The 23,937-nt window shown below is 40.3% G+C and overlaps 1 protein-coding gene across 2 annotated transcripts in view; it reads right to left on the reverse strand.

The window, feature by feature from the left end:
* Positions 1–23,937, reverse strand: part of IFT88 (intraflagellar transport 88) — an 87,352-nt gene that overhangs the window by 36,802 nt on the left and 26,613 nt on the right. For both annotated transcript variants that reach the window (XR_010601036.1, XM_065595220.1), the window contains exons 15-19: positions 20,042–20,141; positions 10,750–10,836; positions 9,068–9,254; positions 7,911–8,019; positions 6,047–6,197 (exon numbers count right to left, since the gene is read on the reverse strand). Coding sequence is in view for 1 of the 2 variants with exons in the window: in XM_065595220.1 (XP_065451292.1) it covers positions 6,047–6,197; positions 7,911–8,019; positions 9,068–9,254; positions 10,750–10,836; positions 20,042–20,141 (634 nt within the window). In the remaining variant the exon portion in view is untranslated. The remainder of the gene's footprint in view (positions 1–6,046; positions 6,198–7,910; positions 8,020–9,067; positions 9,255–10,749; positions 10,837–20,041; positions 20,142–23,937) is intronic.

The following is a 23,937-nucleotide window of genomic DNA, read 5'->3' on the forward strand; positions in this document are numbered from 1 at the left end:
GCTTTCTTAGATTACTACTGTATGTAAATAAGTTAATTAAAAGGCTAAGCAAGTTGTTTCTATAACAAATTACACTAATCAGTTTCAGACAGCCAAATAGTCTGCTGGAAAACTCACTGAAAAACTTTTTTTGCTATAAAAGTTTTCATTTATGTTTGTACAAATAAAATTAGAGACTTTCATTAAAAATAGCCATTTCTGAGAAAAATACTGGGCCAAATTAATCCCCAAATTAACATAGTTCCACTGACTTTCAGAATTACACCAGTGACGGTTGTGGCCCACTGACTTTACAACCTGAGGACTGCATGACATATGTGAGATGGGCTGATAGTCTCATTCCTGTTCCTAAGGGAAAGGCATCTGCCTACATCACTCAAAATACCCTCTCAATTGGCACCTTTGTGGGCAGTCTCAGAAAAGATACCAAGGAAAAAAGTAAACATGGTGAGTGAACTACTACTATGTCACATGTATAGCTGGCCCCTTTCAGAACAGGAGTGAGACACCCAGTCAGAATAGCGCAAAGAAGCTAGTGCGGAGTGCCCTTGCTTTACATGTTCTGTGGATAAAGAGGCCAGTCTACAGAGCTGTCAGTCCTACACTTGGACAAGCAATAAACTAACTCTAAACATCTGAAAAAGAGAGTCAAGTGTATGCACATATCCACTTTATTTCAGTGGAATACTTCTAATCTGTTTTTAATTAATCTTGGGATCAATGCCATATAAATTAGCAAAACTTTTGTATTGACTATAGATTTTAGTTTTACTGATGGGGGAGCGGGTCTTGGGTATTATAAATAGGACTAATCTCTGGATTTACTAGAAACAAAATTTGTTACAAGTGTTCTATTGACATCAAGTGGAAATTTCCTATAAACTCTGTACAAAATGTTAACAATTCCAAATCTGGAAGTGTACATTTTATATATATACACCTCTACCCCGATATAACGCGACCCGATATAACACGAATTCGGATATAAAGCAGTGCTCTGGGGGGGAGGGCGTGGGGCTGCGCACTCCGGCAGATCAAAGCAAGTTCGATATAATGCAGTTTCACCTATAACGTGGTAAGATTTTTTGGCTCCTGAGGACAGCGTTATATCAGGGTACCGGGTGTGTGTGTGTGTGTGTGTGTGTGTGTGTTTGCTTATTTATTTATTTATTTTACCAGGTGGTCTGGGTTAAAATTGGCACCAGTAAGTAGAAAACCTGGGGTTTGGAAAAAGGCAAATTTAAACTAGACCAAAAAAAAAGTAGTGAGGCATTTAGACTTTTAAACTTCATTCCAACAAATATCAGAGGGGTAGCCGTGTTAGTCTGTATCCACAAAAACAATGAGGAGTCCGGTGGCACCTTAAAGACTAACAGATTTATTTGGGCAGAAGCTTTCGTGGGTAAAAAACCCACTACTTCAGATGCATAGAGTAAAAATTACAGATACAGGCATAAATATATATTGGCACATGAAGAGAAGGGATTTCCACCTTACAAGTGGAAAACCAATGTTGAAGGCCAATTTAGTTAGGGTCGATGTGGTCCACTCCCAATAATTGATGAGGAGGTGTCAATACCAAGAGAGGAAAAATTGCTTTTGTAGTGAGCCAGCCACTCCCAGTCCCTATTCAAGCCCATATTGATGGTGTTAAGTTTGCAAATGAATTGCAGCTCAGCAGTTTCTCTTTGAAGTCTGTTTTTGAAGTTTTTTTTGTTGAAGAATGGCTACTTTTAAAACTGTTATTGAGTGTCCAGGGAGACTGAAGTGTTCTCCTACTGGTTTTTGTATGTTATCATTCCTGATGCCTGATTTGTGTCCATTTATCCTTTTATGTGGAGACTGTCCGGTTTGGCCAATGTACATGGCAGAGGGACATTGCTGGCACATGATGGCATATATCACATTAGTAGATGTGCAGATGAATGAGCCTCTGATGGTGTGGCTGGTGTGGTTGGTTCCTATGATGGTGTCACTAGAGTAGATATGGGGACAGAGTAGGCAACGGAGTTTGTTACAGGGATTAGTTCCTGCATTAGTGTTTCTGTGGTGTGGCGTATAGTTGCTGGTGAGTATTTGCTTCAGGTTGGGGGGCTGTCTGTAAGCAAGGATTGGCCGGCCTGCCTCCCAAGGCCTGTGAGAGTGGGGGATAGTTTTCCAGGATAGGTTGTAGATTGTTGATGATGCGCTGGAGAGGTTTTAGCTGGGGACTGTATGTGATGGTCAGTGGTGTTCTGTTATTTTCCTTCTCGGGCCTGTGCTGTAGTAGGTGACTTCTGGGTACCAGTCTTGCTCTGTCAATCTGTTTCCTCACTTCCCCAGGTGGATATTGTACTTTTAAGAATGCTTGATAGAGATCTTGTAGGTGTTTGTCTCTGTCTGAGGGATTGGAGCAAATGCGGTTGTATCTTAGGGATTGGCTGTAGATAATGGATCGTGTGATGTGTCCTGGATGGAAGCTGGAGATATGTAGGTATGTATAGCGGTCAATAGGTTTCCAGAATAGGGTTGTGTTTATATGACCATCACTTATTTTCACTGTAGTGTCCAGGAAATGGATCTCTTGTGTGGACTGGTCCAGGCATAGGTTGATGGTGGGGTGGAAATAGTTGAAATCCAGGTGGAATTCTTCAAGGACCTCCCTTCCCGTGGGTCCATATGATGAAGATGTCATCAATGTAGTGTAAGTAGAGGAGGGAGCGTTAGGGAACAAGAGCTGAGGAAGCGTTGTTCTAAGTCAGCCATAAAAATGTTGGCATACTGTGGGGCCATGCGGGTACCCATAGCAGTGCCGCGGACTTGAAGGTATAAGTTGTCTCCAAATCTGAAATGGTTGTGGGTGAGGACAAAGTCATAAAGCTCAACCACCAGGTGTGCCGTGGCCTCATCAGGGATACTGTTCCTGACAGCTTGCAGTCCATCTTCGTGTGGAATATTGGTGTAAAGGGCTTCTACATCCATGGTGGCCAGGATGGTGTTTTCAGGAAGATCACCAATGCATTGTAGTTTCCTCAGGAAGGCATGGTGTCTCGAAGATAGCTAGGAGTGCTGGTAGCATAGGGTCTGAGGAGACAGTCCAAATAGCCAGATAATCCTGCTGTAAGAGTGCCAGTGCCTGAGATGCTGGGGTGTCCAGGATTTCGAGGTTTATAGATCTTGGGTAGCAGATAGAATACCCCTGGGTCGGAGCTTTAAGGGTGTGTCTGTGTAGATTTGTTCCTGTGCTGTAGCAAGGAGTTTCTTGAGCAGATGGTGTAGTTTCTTTTGGTACTCCTCAGTGGGATCGGAGGATAGTGGTCTGTAGAATGTGGTGTTGGAGAATTGTCTGGCAGCCTCCTGTTCATAATCTGACCTGTTCATGATAACTACAGCACCTCCTCTGTCAGTCATTTTGATTATAATGCCAGAGTTGTTTCTGTGGCTGTGGATGGCGTTGCGTTCTGTACAGCTGAAGTTATGGGGCAAGTGATGCTGTTTGTTCACAATTTCAGCCTGTGCACGTCTGCGGAAGCACTCTATGTAGAAGTCCAGTCTGTCATTTCGACCGTCAGGAGGAGTCCAGGCAGAGTTCTTCTTCTTGTAGCATTGGTAGGAGGGTTCCTGTGGGTCAGTTCTCTGTTCATTGGTGTGTGGAAAATATTCCTTGAGTCGGAGATGGCCAAAGTAGGCTTCCAAATCACTTGAGTGTTTTGCTGAATCAGGGCTTATAACAATAAGGCAAATGCTTCTTTTTAACATTGATCTGGGGGGGTTAGAGCGGGGTGAGTGTGTATGTATAAGTATAAATAATAATTTTACCTACTTCTAAAATAAAGCCAACTATGGGGAAGAATGTGGCATGTTTACCAGTGCCAGTCAAACTACAAAACAATTTAGGACAAGAAATGAAGAATAATTTATCTAATTGTCACTATGGGAGAGATCTAGGTACAGTAGGCCAGGATGTAAATACAAGAGTTGGAATTTTACCAGGGTTAACACTCCTACTCTCCTGGAGAAAATGCTATGGCATTTTTTAATGGCCACAGGTGGTCAGAACTTCAGAAATTTTATTTCTGAGTACTAAAAAAAAAAAAAAGCTTAAATATGCTTAGGTAACAATAGAAATATTGTTGCAAATTGATTGCATAATAAAGGTAAACAGAATGCACAACCAATATAGCAGAAGAGGCTGTACTGTACAAACATTAATTAGCTTATTGAATTAGGTAGTAGAACAAATAAGAAAAGGTAGCCAAATAACCAGACACTGGTCACTTTAATCAAGTTTCACATTAGTAAGTTTCCATGGTTCACTTCTGATTTACAGAGAGGGGGGATATTTACTAATGCCCTGATCCATGTCGGGACTAAGGCCACGTCTACACTTACAAGCTAGTGCTCGTGTAGCCTCATTATGCTGATTTGAGAGAGCTCCCCTGTTGACATAATAAAACCAGCTCACCAAGTGGCAGCAGCTATGTTGACAGGAGAGTGTCTCCTGCTGACATAGTGCTGTGCACACGAACACTTATGCCAGCAAAGCTTACGTCGCTCAAGAGTGTGTTGTTGTTGTTGTTTTTTTACACCGCTGAGTGACAAAAATTTTGCCGACATAAGCACTCGTGTAGACATGGCCTTAGGCGTTGTGATGCTGAGCATCCCAGCACTTAACTTGTAGCCCTGGTCTACGCTACAGACTTATGTCAGTCAGTACAACTAAATCACTCAGGAGTATGGAAAATCCACACCTCTGAGCGATGTAGTTATACCAACATAAAAGTCTATAGTGTAGACCAGGACTACGTCAATGGTAGGGATTCTCCTGTTGACATAGCTGCTACCTCTCGGGGAGGTGGAGTATCTATGCTGATGGGAGAAACTCTCCCATTGGTGTAGGTAGCATCTTTACTAAGTGCTACAGTGGCACAGCTGCATTGGTATAGCTGTGCCGCTGCAGCACTGTTAGTGTAGACAAGCCCTTAGGTGCTGAAAAAAAATCTCAGGAACAGCACTATTATCCACAAAGCCCAAGTTAGGTGCATAAGCTTAGAATGAAACCCACAAAACCAGCATGCTAGACAGGGAGCCAGCTAATCTAGCCAATGGGAGATGCCAACCAGAGGGATGCATGCACTAATGCCCCCCCGCCCCTTGGAGTCTTTGGTGCCTAAACCCAGGCTACAGGCAGGCACCTATCTTTGCTTGTGATTCACAAACCAAGGGAAGATAAGCATTCAGCCACCTAAGTCATGTGCAGGGTTTGATCTGGTAGATGTGCTCAGAGACCACCTACCATATCAGGCCCAGGAGGCAGAAGGGGAGGGAGGCACTCTTTTATAGAAGCAGTTAGGGTATACCCACCTGGAATGTGGGAAATCCCCAATTCAAGTCCTCCCTTTTCCCTGATGAGAAGGGAATGAGGAGAAGTGATCTGAACAGGGATCTACCATCTCTCAGGGCTTGACTACACTACCACGTGGAATCGATCTAAGATACGTAATTTCAGCTATGTGAATAGCGTAGCTGAAGTCGACATACTTAGATCTACTCACCGCGTAGTCTTCACTGTGGTAAGTCGACAGCTGACACTTTCCTGTCGACTCCGCTTACGCTTCTCGTTCTGGTGGAGTACCAGAGTTGACGTGAGAGCGCTCAGCAGTCGATGTATCACGTCTATACTAGATCCGGCGGGTAGTATAGACAAGCCCTCAGATGAGTGACCTAACCATTAGGCTATTGAGCCATTCCAACTCTTTTCACCAATTAATATTTAATTATTATATTATTTAATTAAAGAGGAAAAACTTCAATAGGAGAGATTGAGGGAGCCCCACATCAGAATATCCCATAGCCTTTTTTGGTGTGCTCCTTATTATAAAGATCTGACAATAAAAGCTGGATTTACAAATAATTATACTTTCCTAAGGAAAGAATCTGATTCTCCTTACTTTCTGTACATACTTTTGGCAATTTAAATACTACTGTAAATAAACATTGCCTTGTCACATGTGCCTATTGCACCCTTTTATTTCTATAAATATTAGAAAATGCATAGGTCACATACCTCATAGTAATACTGAAAAGCTTGGGATTTATCGCCTTCGTTATCATACAATTCCCCTAGTTTCGACAGTGCATGTGAATCAGTTGGAACTACACTGATAAGCTGCATGAGCCACTCTATGGCTTGGTTGGGATCCTCCATTATTTCATATCTGAGGTATCTTCAGTTAAGGACAATTCAAATGGTGATCATATTTTGGTTTATCAAGAGGAATTCTTATCATGTTATATAATGTAAATATAATCCAAAAGTTGCATGTTGAAAAGATTTGCCAGACATAGCAATGTGACATATATATATATTTTTTTTTTGCAAATTTACTTAACAATTTCTTCCCACTCAGAAGTACTTTAGTTTACTATAAATAACATAATTAAGTGTTAACAGTCTAGGCTTCTCTTTCAGCCTTAAAAACACTTTCGGCCTGGTTCTTCTCTCTCTCACTAATTTTACATTGGCATAATTCACTAACTTCAATGGAGCTGCTCCTGATTTATAACAGTGCAACTGAAAGGAGAATTAGGCACCCTATTTCTATGCCCCACAAACTTCCTACATTTTCTTAGTGTGGATCTGTGCTAAACAAAATGACAAGGCAAAATTGCCACCACCTTATGCAGTACATCTGTTCCTTATGTGCCACTCTGTGCTGCATCTCTAAGAAGCACAGCACAGAATTTGTGGCTCAGGAGAAGAGGGCTTTAAGCCACCTTTGCCCTCTTCCACTTCTGAGCAGCTCTGAGGGCTGGAGCAGTCCCCACTGTAATTAGACAGCTGTAAGGGGCCTTCCTGGGCTGCCCTACGGGTGCTAGCCCTGTTCATAATCCCCACAGAATGATGTACTGTAGCTCCTCCCCAACACACTCCTCCGACTCTCAACCCTATCCCCAGAATGCCCCCTATGCCAGAGCTTGCAAGGGGGTCCTCTGAAGGCAGAGTTACCCAGTGTCAATACAAGGGAATACTCCCCCAGCCAGAACCAGAGCTTTAGAACCCCTTTATGCCACTCCAGTGCTTTAACCCATTGTAAAGAGGTGGGAGCAGGAAGAGGACCTCACCCCTTGTGTATAGTTAGATTGATATCTACTTACTTTTCTGGCTATAATAAGTTTTATGACTTTCACTACTTTTAAAAATGCTGAGCCAATACTGCAATGGGATTCTATTATGCCTTGGAAGGGATTCTATTGTGGTTTGCACATCATCAACAGAATGCTTAACTAAGTTCTGGCTGCAGAATCTTTACTGCTGATGAGGCATAGAGCCAAGAAAGACCCCAACTTGGCTTTCAGATCCCAGGCTGAGTTTGCAGGACTGACAGATGATTATGCTTTTACATGTAAACTGAGCACATCTGGTCTGGAAGCCACTGACACAATAAACAAGGAACCCTATGGAGCTATTTTTACAAATTCTCTTGTCAGAGTAGAACTTCACTGTAATGAACTATAAAATTTTGTTTAAGGTTTTACATCCATTATACTTATGTGTTATATTATTTTCAAAATAACATCACTTGTATATTTAAAGAGTTACAGGGCTCTCCTTAGCTTTAATTATCCTTATACGAATAGGCCTTCCTCATGTGTGTTAGTCTACTGCAGGGGTCGGCAACGTTTGGCACACGGCTCGCCAGGGTCTACTGGCTTCAGTGACATTGTTCACCAAAATAAAGGGTTGCAGAATCAGGCCTTATTTTTACACACCACATATATTTTAACCCAACATGAATGTCTCCTGATTAAATGTAAATTTTTTTTAGCCATACAAAAACAACTTTTATGTCTTGATTAAGACTAATCTCGTCTAATCCTCTAATATAGACTAAATTCAATATTTGGCATCAGGACCCAGCAAAAGATACAAGCTTGCTATTTGGTAGAGAACTTGGGCACTGTTTCGAAGGATTGCCTGAAGTTTCAGAAAACAATCCAAAGCCTCGTCTATTCTGTTTAACTTTTTATATGTTAAACCTAAAAATAAAAATTACAAAATGAATTCAACAAGCAAAACAAAACATCCGTACAGGCACAGTAATTTAGCGGAATAGCAAAGGAGAATGAAGCAGAAATGCAATATTTAGAGGGATGCTATTAACTTAAAAATCATATTTTTTGTCTGAATTTTTTATTCCTGTATTATTGTAATAGGGAACACATGAAAGAGACTGAAAAACTATTTTTCTCAGTTTCAGTTTGTTTAATTTGTACATTTGGCAGCCCTTTTCGGATAGTCAGTTTCACTGTTTTGATGGTCAGTTTTCCTTGTTTGTATTGGGTTTTCATAAAGCAACAACAGATAGAAAAAACTTGTTTTTTAAAAAAATAGGAAAACATGATTGTAAAGCCACAAGGATACTCAAGGCAGATGTGGTATTTGAAACTACCTTTAACTTTTTTTTTTTTTTTTAAGTTGATGGAGTTTTTTTTAAAAAGCAAGCTGCATCACTGCTTAGAGGTAAATGCAAAATAACTGCGCTTTCCCCAATGATCACTCTCTCATCTCAACTGCATCTCAGTAGATTTGCTGTGCTGTTTGCTTAAGAACCATCCTGACAGTCCTTTCAGGCAGCGTGACCTGAATGAAGCAAAGCTGATTAGGGCAATGGTCATTATTCCAGTCAAGGCCCACAGACATACATAATACCATCCCTTTAACAAGGGGCATCAGAAAGGGAAGGGGAGATAATTTGGTTGAGTAGTTCTATTCAAAACCTACATTTTGAATAGAAAATAGTGCTTTGTAATTTTCATCTTCAAAGTGATTTACCAACATCCATTGTCTAAGAACAGATGAGTAATATTGGTGCAGAGTTTCTGTGGAAGAGGTTTGAAGCAAAGGATATTATCTCACTTTACATCTTAAATCATGAGGTAAAAGAATTAACAGTTTAATGGAAATGACAGAACATATTTTTAATTTCAATTAACATTTCTATAAAGGACAAGTCTGAAAACTAGAATCTCAAACACATTAGTAGCCTTATCTAAACTCTAAGCCATGCAAACACCTCTACATTACCTATATTGTAAAGTGCTTCAGTGCATGAGGAATCATTCCGTAGAGCTTCCTTATAAAACTCTGCTGCTTTTTCATAGTCTCCATTTGCAAACACAGTATTTCCTTTATTAGTGAGAGCTGATGGGTTGTATCTATCAGAATTCACAGCTAAATCTGCATAGTTGGCTGCTTGTGCTAATTCATTCTCCTGTGTAAACAAGATATATATAGTATATTAACAACTTGTCAATCAATAATTTTCTTTGGAGCTAACCTTAGTCTGTTTATGGTTGATATAATAGCAGTCTGAAAAAATATTTAATACTCTTCAATCCTAATACTATTCTTTATGAACTTGTAGAAAACAGACCGATCACATATTTTTCAGGTCATAGAAACCTGAAAATTAGAGAGTGATATCTATATTGTCATCTTGTCCATCTCCCTCCCAATGCTGGCTTGCTCCTTATATTGGTAGCAAAGGTGGGAGAAATACTGTAGAATCGTTTAAGCCTCCGAAATGAACTTATTTTATATTCTACTTGAAAATTAATATTAATCAGAGAGGCAGAGAAGACAGCACAGAGCAGTATTCTAAATGTCGTTGTCTCCACTCCTCCCCAAGTCTAGTTATTGGAGTTAAGGGTGGGATCACAGCCCTATTACTGATGTGCAGGTGAACAGAACCCTGTTAGAGATGGAGGGAAGTAAAAGTGCAGGTGAGCCCAGCAGGAGACAAGGAATGGGTGACAGGCCAGGCAGCATACATTCAGAGAGCACAATGGCAGCAGGAAGCCAGGGAACAAATAAATAGCAAATAGATATAAGAAGAGCTTCATGAACATTAACTAATTCACCTTCACAACATCCACATGAGGGAAGAGTCTCTTCTAGTCCAGTAGGGGCTCAGTCTCACTCCTCCTGGCAGCACAGCCAGAATTCTTCACCCACTTGCTAACTGCTGCTGCAGCCAGGAAAGGGGGTAATGGCATAGCAGTTGGAACACTCCTTTCTGTCTGCTCTGCTTCTTGTACCTCTATAAAAGCAGAGCACTCCCACACTTAGGCGCTGATTCCATGCGTGCTCTGGAGCTGGAGCACCCATGGAAAAAAGTGCTCAGCACCCACCGGCAGTCCTGCCAATCAGCTCCTCCTCTTCCACCCCAGTGGCTCTCACCTGCCAGTGATCAGCTGTTCAGCAGCATGCAGGAGGCGCTGGGGGAAGAGTAGGGACAGGAAGAGATGCGGGGAGGGGGTGTGGTATGGGCCAGGAAGAGGCGGGGTAGGGGTCGGAGAGGGGGTGGGAAGAAGCGGGGCAGAGGCTTGGGGGATGGGGTGGAGAAAGGGCAGGGCCTGGGTCAAAGCAGGAGTCGAGCACCCTCTGGGAACTAATGAAGTTGGCGCCTCTGCTCCCACAGCCCCGACTTTCAAATAGGAAGTGAAGGCAACAACTGAAATTTAAATATTTAACATTTATAATCAAAAATAATAAAGTACTTTGCTCTTGCATAGCACTTAACAATTCAAATCATTGAACAGACATTGACTAGTTAAAATGGTGTCTTTTCTTACCTCTTGTTTTCATGAGCATTGTCTCAATGCTGAGACAGAACATGTAGATAGATACAAAAATTGCTACGGAAGCGTAGGCTCTTCTGAGCTCATAGTTAACAACAACAACAACGACAAAAAAGGCATACTTACCAAATAATAAAGAAATGAAAGGTTTGTTGCAGCTGCACTTTTTACTCTGCTATCCTTTTTTTCAAACATTTTTAAAGTCTCCACAGCCTATAATTAATTTACAAGCAAGTTACTAAACTGTAACTAACTTACTCAAACTATTACTGTGCAGGTCAATCCTATGTTTTTGTGAAGGAATAAACAACTAAAATTACTACTTGACTTATATTACTAGTTAGTAATTTATTAATTACTACTTAGACAACAATTATACATAACCTTTTCTACTGCAAAATATTTGATATTTCATACTTTTAAAATTCCCACAATACTGGCAGTTTTGTTATCCAGCGTATGGATTAGATTTAGAAAATACCTGAACTTTCTGTTCAGATATCCACACTTTTCCATAGAAATTCCATTCATTAATTAAAAAAAAAAAAAAAAAAAAAGCAAGCTTCACTGACGTTTTCATTTTGTCAACTACCTGTATTGTGTAAATATTTTCACTTTTTCTGTATCTTTACACAAGACTCACAAACAAAGATATAAATGTAAATGTAACAATACGTTTGGAGTACAAATATAAATACACAAAGCAAAATTTCTAACAGAAATGGCTAATCACTTTCACTTCTCATATTACACAACGTGCTCAGAGAAGTGAGGCTTGAGGACAATACATATGCAAATCTAAGGAGTTTTACATATCCCTTTGTACATCAGAAATTAACTTCATAAACTTTGGCGAGGTGATACTGATATGTGAAAAGAGTAACAAAAATGATATAATTAACTAATAAATTTAAAAATAGAGGGCGATTTCTTCAGCAATATAAGAAAGATTTATATCTATAGACCAAATATAACAAAATCTTTGGCTAGTTTCTACTAAATATTTACATTAGGTACATAAAAAAACCGTTTAATAATACTTTTGCCTCAGTTCCATTCTCCATTACATCAATGCAAATGTAATGACTTCAGGTTACCCACTATTTGCAGTTAAAACTCCTCCTTTTTCCTCTACACAAGTTAAAATCTTGAATTTGCTTATCATAGTAATGTGAATGCATAATGCTCTCTGGTGGTGTGTCAAAGCAGGGGAAAAAATACAAGGTTTTTAAATGATCCACAAACATGCTATTTTTACATTACTCAAAACACATGACTAAGGCTAGGTCTACACTACGGGGCAGGGTCGACGTAAGATACTCAACTTCAGCTACGTGAATAGCGTAGCTGAAGTTGCGTATTTTAGGTCGACTTACCTGGCTGTGAGGACGGCGGCGAGTCGACCGCTGCCGCGCTGCCGTCGACTCCGCTTCCGCCTCTTGCTGCGGTGGATTTCCAGGGTTGACGGCAGAGCGATCAGGGATTGATTTTATCGCGTCTTCACTAGACGCAATAAGTCGATCCCCAATAGATCGATTGCTACCCGCCGATCCGGCGGGTAGTGAAGACGTGCCCTTAGTGTGGCGTAAGAGGACATGTGAAGTTTACACAGTTAGCTGAAGTTTATTGCTCCCTAGCAAACTACATAGGAAGTACAAACTACTACAAAGCCGAACATTTTTTAATTATATAGAATTCTCTGAAGAAAAGCACCAATTTGAGAGTCAAGGAAATAGTTTCAAAATGCATGACTTCAGATTTTATGGGCTTTGAAACTTAAGACTTTAGCTATAAGGATTTTGGTTCTCATTATGTATTTGACTGAATCAAGAAAGAACTGGTCCCACAGATCTACAAGTACAGTACTATGTCATGTCTGAGGTATTCTGCCATCAAATTGTTTCTTCAAGTTCAGGTTGCACATCTCAGTTACAATGGAATTTTGGTTTAGTGACCTTTCAGCTCTCTCTCTCTCTCTCTATATATATATCGAGTTGCTTTCCTAAAGTCAATTTCCTATTGTTGCTGATTTGTTTGCCCTTTCCTTCTACTGATATGGTGGCACCTTTAAAGATTAAAGCGGAAGTAAATAGACTGTGTGAGCTAGATGAAGCCATGACATGCCTTGGTATTAAAATGCCTTAGAGGTACTCATTTTATCATGGTGGAAGGTGGAAATGTTGATTCTATGTACACATCTCAATTTGGGAAGTTTACTTTTTATGTATCATGAGGGTAATGGTCAATCGGACACAACCATCAAAACACATTGTCAAAACCAATCCTTATAACTGGATTCCGATGTACACATTATATATGTACAAGGGCCAAGTTTAAATGTAATGCACCTGGCCTAAGCTGTGTATTCCCAGTAACAGTATTAGAACTCGCAAGGCTAAATCACAGTGCTCTGCTTTAAAATTTTACACCAAAACCATCTTGTAAATTAAGAGAGATTCAAAACACCACTAACACACAAAGATTATTTTAAAACAATATGCAAGTCTGAAAATGGCCAGGTAGATGGTCAGTAGGGATTTGATATCTATTTTACTTATGAAATTTATTTGTATCATTGACCTGAAACCATCTAATTGTGTACCTATCTAGTCCACATAACCATATGCTCATGTCACTGCTACTCTCACGTGTTAAAATCTTTTGTTAAATTAGATTATAAAGTCTTCTGGGCAGATACACCCTTACTATGTGTTCGTACAATGCCTAGAATGGTGAGGCCCCAATCCTACCATACTAACATTAATAATTCTCCTCAGAATGTGAGTCCTTCATATTATTTCATGATTTAACTGTCCTCTGACTTCAGATTGATGCTACTGTTTCACAGTACAACATTCCAATCTCAAACTCTGTATAAGGTTTCAATTCAGCATTCCAGAAGTTCACCAGTTCCTGTACTAGCCCCGCAGAACAGAAATACCATTTAAATCTCACATCTGTAATTTTATTTCTCTTGTAGTTTCCAGTAGAATTTATGGAAAAACTGTTGGATACAATGAAGCATGGAATTGGGGCAAAGAAGTTTAAACTCTAATTGATAACTACTGAATAGAGAGGATAGTTAGAATAGGTGACAGGGAGCCAGGAGTCCTGGGTTTTATGCCGTGTGTCTGCCACAGATTCACTGTATAACCATGAGCAAGTCATGTAACCTCAAGATGCCTCCTTTTACCTACTCTCCTACCTTAGAGGGATGCTGTTGTGAGGTTTAATTAATGAATTTTCACAAAGAAAGATCTTCAAGACACCGTGCTAGAAGGTGTTACATATGTAATTTTAGATAAAAATATACTTGAATTAGATGCAAACAGTTCTAACACTGCATAAGATCAAGAAATTCAAAAGGGAAGTTCCCACAGCAGCTTTAGGTCATATTTTATAATTACATTTTTGCTGATTTAAAAAGATCCAAAATATGGAACAGCAAATTTTGTGTTATTTTAAGGTGAATTCAAAATTATTATTTTTCCTCTTATTTTTAAAGTTTTAATGCTTGCATCAACGTATGCTATAGTGAGTGCTCCGTTACACCCATTATAGTTACAGTAGCAGAAGATTTTTATTGTGACCTCTCTTTTTACACACTTAAAATTTTTTTTTGAAAAGTTTACTTTGGGGACTGAAATTTTCCATGTTTGTTCTTTAGCCAAAGGTGAATGGTGATATAAGGTGGTTTTGTTGGTGGTGGTGGTATTTTTGGAAGTTTGAGCAAAAATCCCATCAATTGTTCTTGAGTTTGCGGTTGTTCAGATGAAGCAATTTTTTTTCAATTTTATCATATTCTGTCCAAGCCTTTACCCATGGAACAGGAACTCTCTTCTATATTTTTCTTTGAATAAGATGCTAGAGTAATGCAAAGGTAAAATTGGAAATCTATGACACGTGAAAGTTAGGGAAGAGCATATTATGTGTATGCTGTCTCTGTGTACATTCTCTAATTACTATACATGGTTACGGGTTGTATTTAAGTTTACAGAAATGCATTTTTCATTATATATTTGAGAAATTGTATGATCACATATGTAAATACATGCATGCAGTGTTAAGGTAGTGCACTGTATCTTAACTTTCACATTTCCAGTCTTCTGAGTGTGGAGTGCAGCATAAAGAATCCAAAGCTACCATGTGTTTGCATTTGTAAGGGGTTTCCAGTTTAAGAAAATGATTCACTTATGTATTATGTACATTACACTTATGTGAATATGGAGGAGCAAAAGGTATATTATGATCAGGAATGAGGCACTCAAAAAAATGCAGCTTTCTTGTCTGAGGTTCTTACTTGCTTTGCCTCGGCTAAGCCCCAATACCAAGGCACTGAGAATAGTGACAGTGTCATGGAAGCAGCAGTCAGGTCACAGGATGCCTCCTGGTTATCTTGTTAATATAGGTGTGTCAAAAGAACAATTGAAAAAAGGGACTTCTTGGCTGAGTTTACATCATCAAGGCACCCAATCTTTTATATTCACAGATAGAATTTGTGCAGGTAATTCATTGGACTCAAAAGTATGAAAGAAGCATAGAACTTATTTAATGGAAAGAGTAAGTAGATGTTTGCATATTGCAGAACAGGTTGGAAAAGACAAGATCCTCCAACATACTATTTCCAAACTTGCTTATTTTTCATGTTGATGCCTTTCTCTCATTCTTTATGCTTCCAACAATTTTAATAATTCAGTAGGAAACCAAGACAGTAGGGTTTCTGCTTTAAAACATGCTACTATTCAATTCTTGACGTTTCTTTTATCATTTTAGGCAGTGAATCTTCTACAGTTAAACAATGATAGTCAACATTCTACTTTCTCATTCTATCACTCTGATGGGGCACAATACACTAACATCTTCCATCTGTCTCAAGCATTTGCCTCAGATCTTCAATATAATTCTACACCACTTCATTTATTAGGTGAAAGTTTATTTCAGAAATTAAAAAAAAAATAAAAAATATGTTAATATTGAATTAAGAAACACAATGGACAGCTATTCCAGTACCCCAGCCAATAGCACATGTAGATGTGGGCGGCAGAGAAGAGACTCAGATCCAAAATCTCTCTCAAGACTTGTGTATTGTGGCTCATCAGAACTGGGTAACATCACACAGGCCATGATCTATCACAGGACAGTATTGCACTGCTCTGCAAACACTGTCACCACATCAACTGTAAGAATGCATACTAGTGAATGCAGTATGGAGGGAATGGGAATGATAGAGACTAAAAGCACCTTCTTTTAAAGAAGAATTGTTAGAGACTAGGGACTAAGATGAGCTGCAGAGGGAGGTAAGGCACCACCATTTGGGTATTTAAGAGTAGGTAAATACATACACCTGAGAGGCCAAGGTAGAGGAAACTCCTGCTCCATAAAAATGGCTAGACCAGGTGACTCCAGAGGTTTTTTCACCCCTGTTTTCTTCTTCCAGTACCCCATTATGGCAGCTGCAGCCAGTTTGAAATGTGTCAGCTATTTGACTCCAAACACTTAACTGTGAAGGACTAGGAAAGTGGTGTTCTCAGTATAGGACACTCAATTCTGAAATTAACTTCCAACAGAAACCCAGCAGAGTTTGAGATTTGTGAGGTTTAGGGTATGGTATATAGTAAAATGCAGCTCTTTCATTAAGGTTTTTTTTTCCCTAAAAATGGGTATCATAGGAATCAGCAACTGGACATTATTATTTGAATACAAGAAAGAATACAAGAATACAAGAAAATGGTCTAGAATCTGAATGATAAAATACTGCTCTCCTGAAATAGTTCCTCTAGGGTCAATCCATTTGTGTGTCAGGAAATGGGAAGGTAAAACTGGGTTTGTAAGTGAAACACAAAACCTTCATAATATTTCCACTAGAAGTACTGTTTTACTTACTCTTTTATTATGGGTGTAGCAAGGAAACTTTGCCAAGTTACAAACTATTCTAGAAGACTAAAGCTAATTAAGGGCCATATTTTAATAATGTACCTACCTCTTCATACTTACAGTATCAAATAAAATGCGAGACACACAACGAAAGTAGCAATAGTGAAAGGAAAGCAAAAATTACATTTTTAAAAACACAGTTAAATTAATCTTACCATCAAGACACTGAATGTGTTAATGGAGACATATAAGATGAAAATATCTACTAAAGCATCAATCAACATGTGAGACTTTTGCGCTCCACTAAGAAATTGTTCAAATTCAACCAAATTTGAAATTTCAGAGTTTAGTCCTGGTCACTAATCTAAAACCCCAAATCATTGCACAGCTGCTGTCATTACACATTAGACATTGAGTCAGCTGTCAAATTCTAATGGGAGAAAAGCCAATATAAAGATAGAAACCTATCCTAACAGGCAGAAACGAAAATAAAGGTTTGCAATGTGTCTATGAAGGAAAAAGTAGGAATACTTTTGCCTCTTTTGTCAATTCCTTGAACTTCCAAACAAAACAGAGTATATTTGTCTTTCAACATTTTAAAATGATCCTGTTCTACACTACAAAATAGTACAAAGCATACTGTAAAATTAAATGGGATGATGAAGCATTTGAATATACCTATATTGTGAAATATTGCATATTAATATATTAATGCTCTGAGTGAGTATAACTTTATCTGGCTGTATCTATATATTCAAGACAATTTGTGCACATGACCCATTAGATGATCCTCCCTATTGGCTCCTACACATCCATGTCAGCTCTAGTGTCAGCACTAGAACAACGGTGGCTTATCCTACATCTCCCTAGTAGTTCCACTGGAAGGACAGGCTTAGAACATAGATGCAAGGCACTGCCCACCCAAAATTAATCACTACTGTTTTTTTTATAGGAGATGGTCTGCAGAAAGGGCGGTCTTGTGGTTAACACACCAGACTCAAGACAATGGGGTTCAAATCCCAGTTCTACCATCAACCTGTGTGACCTAGGACAAGTCATTTAATACCTCTATGCCTCAGTTCCCCATCTGTAAAATTGAGATAATGCTACTTCCATACCTCACAGAGACGTTGCTATGATAAAGTCATTAATATTTGTGAGATGCTCAGACACTATGGTGATGGAGGCCATAGAAGTATCTGTGTAGGTACTAACATAGCCCCAGAATCAAAAGTACCTAAGTGCTTTGGGGAACACTTTCTATTTAAAAAAGTAGTATGTTTTTAGAGGTTCCTATATTATTATTTAAAAGTTCTATTGTAGTAGAACCTAGAAGCCAGTCAGACCAGGGCCCCATTGTGCTAGGTGCTGTACAAACACATATTAAATGACAGACCTTACCCTACCTTACAGTCTAAAATACAAGACATACCAGGTAGAAGAGACAAGTGGGTCTGAGTGGGGGCAGAGAAGAAAGGGTAACAAAGATAACAATTCTTAGCCAGTCAGGAGCTGTACTCTTTCTATATACTTTTCCTATAGTTTAATTAGTAGTTGTGTACATTCAAAGTTGCAAGGGTTTAACTAAAGGTGAGTTTTTAAATTGATTTAGTTAAATCAGTGCAAACTCCCTAGTGGAGACTTTTATATTACCTTATATACTCGATCATAAGCCGGTTCGTTTATAAGCCGCCCCCCGCCGTCCCCCCCCCCGCAAGATGGATAAGTAAAAATGGAAAATTTTTATAACCCGTTCATAAGCCGACATTATAATTCAGGGGTCAGCAAACTTTGGCTCCTGGGCCATCAGGATAAGCTGCTGGTGGGCCGAGATGGTTTGTTTACCTTGAGCGTCCGCAGGCACGGAGGTAAACCAAAGTAAACAGAGTGTCCCGGCGCACCAGCTGCTTACCCTGATGGGTCAGGACAGCAACTGGTGAGGAAATTTTTTTGGGGGGGCGGAGAATCTGGGAGTCAGGGGAGTAACCCCTGTGACCACCCCCCACATGACCCCACCCCTAGTCCGCGACCCCCACACTCTCTCCATCCCATCCCTTCCCACCTTATCTGGGGAGGGCCAGGGGAGGATGCCTCTCACCTGGCTGGGGCTGCTCCGGTGGGCCAGACTGGGCGGCGTGGCCGCAGCGTGCTCCAGCGGGTTAGGTGGCATGGCCACAGCCTGCTCCTGGGGGCGGGGCCGAGTGGCATGGCTGCAGCCTGCCAGCCCCGGAGCTGCAGCTGCTTTGGAGGCTGGGGGGAGAGCAGCGTGGCCAGAAGTGGAGAGACTCTGGCCCCGCCTCTTCCCTTCTGGCTCTGCTGGCTGTGCTGCCTCTCCTTGCTCCCTCTGTTGGCGGGAGGGGCTGTGTCCCACCTCTCCCTCTCTATACCCATTCATAAGCCGACCTCCTTCTCTGGTGCTTCCCATTTTTACTAAAAAAATCTGGCTTATGAATGAGTATATACGGTAATTTAAAACTGGTTTCTATTTAGTTTACATTAATTCCTAACTGAATTATGCTAACAATAAGCCAGGTTTAAATCTGAGAGTCAACACAAGCATTTGCATTGGTTTAACTAAATCATTTAAAAACTGGTTTTAGTTAAACCAGAGCTACTTTGAGGATGGATAAGGCCTCAGAATACCAAACAAACAGAAAGGTGACCCCTAAAGCCCTTTATTGTTAAAATATATGTATTTTTAGGTTCCCTTTTTTTGTCCCAGTAGAATTAATTTTAAAATATCATAGTAAGATAGACCCCCCACCACCACCACAAAAAGTCTACTTTAAGTATGGAAAGACTATACTCATGCTCTTCCTTTATAAACACGTTACAGTGTTTAATTCTTGGGGCCACTGCCTTACCTCTATTTCCTAAGTTTGTGCCTGCATGGAAGGACAAGAAGATGGACTGCAGTTCTGACACAGATTACAGTACCCTAATGGGGTGCAATAGTACATATGCAGGAATGGAGGAAAGGTATCACTGTTACAATACCACAAGCAAGAATATAACAGCAAGTGCATCTGCTCATACTCTGGTCTCCTATTAACTCCCTCCTGTGACAACAGACAAATTTAATGTAGGTAAAGCCCTCCTCAATCAATGTTTTTTGTAGAATTATTCTAATAAAGACCAATATCAACACTTTTATCAAGGTTCTGAGCGACTATTAAAGAGGAAGTTCTTGCTGGAAAAATATGGCCTTGCTGCTTTACATTACACTGGAGTTGAGAGTGCGTCTCCCAGTCCAGGTAGACAAACTCGCACTATCTTGAACAAAGCTAGTACATTAAAAATAGAAGTGTGGACATTGCAGTATAGGTGGGGTACCGGCTAGCAACTTGCATCCAAGGCTGTCAGAAACTTCTGGGCCCGAGCTTGGCTGGTTAGCTTGAGTCACTGCCTGTGTCACAACATCCACAGTACTATTTTGTGCACTAACCAGCATGAGTTTGTCTACTCCCAGCCACATTGTAGACATACCCTCAGATGCCTCTGCCAATACAATATTCATAAAAATGTTTTTTTTAAAGTACGGTACCTGATAGAAGTCCTTTTGCCTCAAATATGTAATTGCTTTATTTATTTCCAGGTCATTGGCTAACTCTACATAGTGGGAAGCTTTTACTACTTCAACACACCTACAACAAAAAGGAATTCACAAAAATAATTACTATAAATAATAAGTATCTGCATTAATGTCACTTCAACTCATGTGTGCTGCTAATTAATTATCTAGACAAAGTTTCTCTGCTATGTTAGGTACTCCCATGTTTGCAGACACATACAGTGTTTCCATACATTAAAAGTGTTTTAAAGAACAGTTCAAATTTAATCAAATTTGGCTTTTTGGATTCTATGAAAGAATTTGTAATGGTAAAACTGTACAAAGCACGGGCCACATCTATAGTTTGGTCCCTGGGTACTACAATGACATAATCCCTAAAAATAAATATGTATTGATTCAATAAATTAATTAGAAATGGTATACATGTCCCAGAAGTTGTGTAGTAAATGTGTACTGTATGAGAAAGTGAATTACAAAAAAATCTCTAAGGATACTCTCAGACATTATAATATAGCACCAGCCAAACTACAGTAGAGCTGGAGTTTGGCAACACATGTAAAGTTCATTTTTCAAACATCTCTCAGAACAACTCTCAGAAGGTTCTTTTTAGTTATAAATTATTCATGCCTGACCTCAGCTCAACCCCTCTTGTGTGTGTGACACCATCATCTCTAGAACCCAACTTATTTAGCCCAAGCCTCCAGCTGCATGATGCTAAACAATCATCCCTCTTCCTGTTCATCCCCTCCAGGGCAGTCTTTCATTATGCAGTGGTACCAGGAAAAGAAAGCTGACATGGAACTGAACATTCATAGCTTCCCATCCATTGAGGCATTCTCTTCCAGTCAGCACTTCTTTGGGCTTTATTAGGGTGGTATGTTCTGGAAAGAACTGGTGATATGGACCAGGATCTTTATTATATTGACAATCTGATCTTCTAGATGGTCTGGACTTTAATTAATTTAAGAAACCCCCCCCTGGTATGTCTCTGGAATCTCTCATTTTCCTTAGGAGCTGGAAGTGAATGCTTTTTTATTACTGCAGCTTTGGCTTAGGGCCTTCTTAAATAACTTTGCAACATCAAAACCAGCAGATGCTATAATTAAGGCTGTGTATCTATCATGGAAGTCATGGATTCCGTGGCTTTCTGCGACCTCCATGACTTCTGCAGAGTCCGGTGTGGCTGGCTCCGGCTCGGCCCGCACCAGGCCAGTAGCAGCAGCAGTTTGGGTGTGGGAGGGGGCTCAGGGCTGGGGCAGGGGTTTGGGGTGTGGGGCAGCACTTTCCTCAAGGGGGCTCCCCGGAAGCGGCTGGCATGTCCCTGCAGATCCTAGGCCAAGGGGGCTCTGTGCATTGCCCCTGCCTGCAGGCACCACCCCCGCAGTTCCCATTGGCTGCGGTTCCTGGCTAATGGGAGCTGTTGAGCCGGCGCTCATGGCGGGGGCAGGTGTGGAGCCCCCCGGCCTTCCCTCCCCCTAGGAGCTGCAGGGACGTGCTGGCCACTTCCTGGGAGCTGCGTGGAACCTGATAGAGAGCCTTCCAGCCCTGCCAACCCTCCCCCCGCCCAGCACCAGCGAGAGTCTCGGGCCACACACTGCCACCTGCTTCCCCTCCAGCACCCGTGTGCCCCTGGACTACCCCCTGTCAGAGCACCTGCGGCCCAAGTTTTAGTTAGGGGTATATAGTACAAGTTATGGACAGGTCACAGGCTGTGAATTTTGTTTACTGCCCGTGACCTGTCCATGACTTTTACTAAAAATACCTGTGACTAAAACGTAGCCTTAGCTATAATCTGTTTGGCATGTGAATCACCTCTTCACTGCCAAAGTCTCTTGACACCTCTTGGCATCAGAGGAAAAGGATTGTACTGAAAACATTACAAAACAGTCTGCTATGAGAGAAGAGGCCAGAGATACTTTGATGGCCAGTGTTAAAACCTTTTTAACCAAAAGATATAGGTCAGACCTGAATACTCCATCAATCCCTCATGGGAGGAAGATCAGACAATAGTCTCATGAGTAAGTTGCCTGTACTTCTTTTTAACTGAAGTTTGAGACACCTCAGTAACATAAGAAATCTACATAATATCCATGCCTACTTCATTTCTCTAAAGAAAATTAATCTGATTAAGCACAGATACCTGTAATATGCCATGAACTCAATGGAAAATAGCTGAAAATTCAACTGTCTGGTTAAGCTAGATTTTCAACATCTTTGTGTGGCTAGAGTTGTGCAAGGCAGCTAGAGCATATGAGTGAATCTGCCCCAATATACACAAACCCATCTAATGTGTCTAATCATTTAATTAACCATTAAGTGAATGTCCATAACTTTGTTGTAAGTTATTAGATATAAAGAATAACTTTTTTTCAGTATTTCATGGCAAGTATTTAGTGAATAGAGGCAGCACAAGGAAAGTTGAATGAAAACAAAAAGATAACTGTATATGTATTTATACACACCTACATGTATGCACAGACAATGCATAATGAATAAATGAATCTATTCTTTTGCTTCCTTTGAACACAACACCAGATCCACAGGAAGCAAATCTGACTTGCTAACGAGAAGCCACTCCTCACCAAACATATTTGTTTAGAATCTAAGAAGCCAGAGCAGCTATACTAGGGAAATAATATGATTCTATCATCAAAAACCACATTGTGGGCTTCAGTGGACTAAAAACTTAAAATAACCTCTTACAGTAAAAGAGTGATCTATAGATAGGTGTACTAACAAAATGTAATTGTAGGATCTGCAAGTCTTGAAAATGTTCCTTTGCTTGTGTATATTCATAAATCATTAAGAGTGGTAACTTATTTTCATTTTTATGGGCAGGAGAAATGAGTAGGGAAAAGCCTTTTTCCTCAACAAGTTTCCTTCACTTCCATGTTACAACTATTTCAAATACTAAGGAAATTCAACACAAAAACTTCCTCTGGTGAAGCTGAAGCTGTAGGCACATATCAGTGGTTTGAGAGCATATTATCTTTCACGAATATTAGAGTTAAAAAAACAAACAATAAGCCGTTCAAACATCAGAAACCTAGAATTCAAATTGCATTTTGAGAAGGCACCCTAATACCTTACTCTCTCCGTGTAGAGCATTTATATACTATCTTCTTGTCTTGAGTATTATGTGTACCAGAATACTGTAGTTTAATATATTAATACATATACATCTCTGATGCTAATGAGCTGCTTTATGACTATGTTAACTTTTACACTTGTCGTGCAAATGTTTTAATAGAATGTGCTAGGCACATAAGATTTATAAATGGAGCCAAGATAGCTCTGTCTAATGATGTAAGCAGAGTCTGAATGAGCTCTCCCCTGACATCTACTGATGAGCTTTAGAAGAGGACTTCTGGAGCTGATCTCATTTGCTTGGGCACACCCATCCTGCCTAGGTGTTCAGCATGATAGGATTGCTTGCTCAAATGATCACTTTTGGCTGGGGTTGGATCCCCAGTCTCCTTGTTATTGGGGCAGGAGTAATAAAAGGCTGTTATCCTTGTTGTGTGAATCAAGGGCAGCAGAACTGTACTAGGCATACACTCATTGAGGGACTCATCCTCAACTAAACGGCACTCGTCAGGCAGGGGACATGGGTTCCAAAGCCCAATGAGTTGGGGGGAGGGGGGGGAGAGAACAAGTAATTGTACCAGGTTATGTGGGCCCTATGTAGACACTTACACACCATTTGACCCTTCCTCTCTCCACTGTGTAATACACGAGCTAATTTAGACTCAAGTGAGAGTCTTGTTGCGCACACGGAGCTGAAATCACTGGTATCTAGGTCTAATACTTAGACCTGCTTGGGACAGTGTCTCTGATGCAAGAGACTGGCCAGTGTGCACCAGCAGTGA

The sequence above is a fragment of the Chrysemys picta genome, chromosome 1 (genome assembly GCF_011386835.1).
Source record: "Chrysemys picta bellii isolate R12L10 chromosome 1, ASM1138683v2, whole genome shotgun sequence".
NCBI lineage: Eukaryota > Metazoa > Chordata > Testudines > Emydidae > Chrysemys > Chrysemys picta.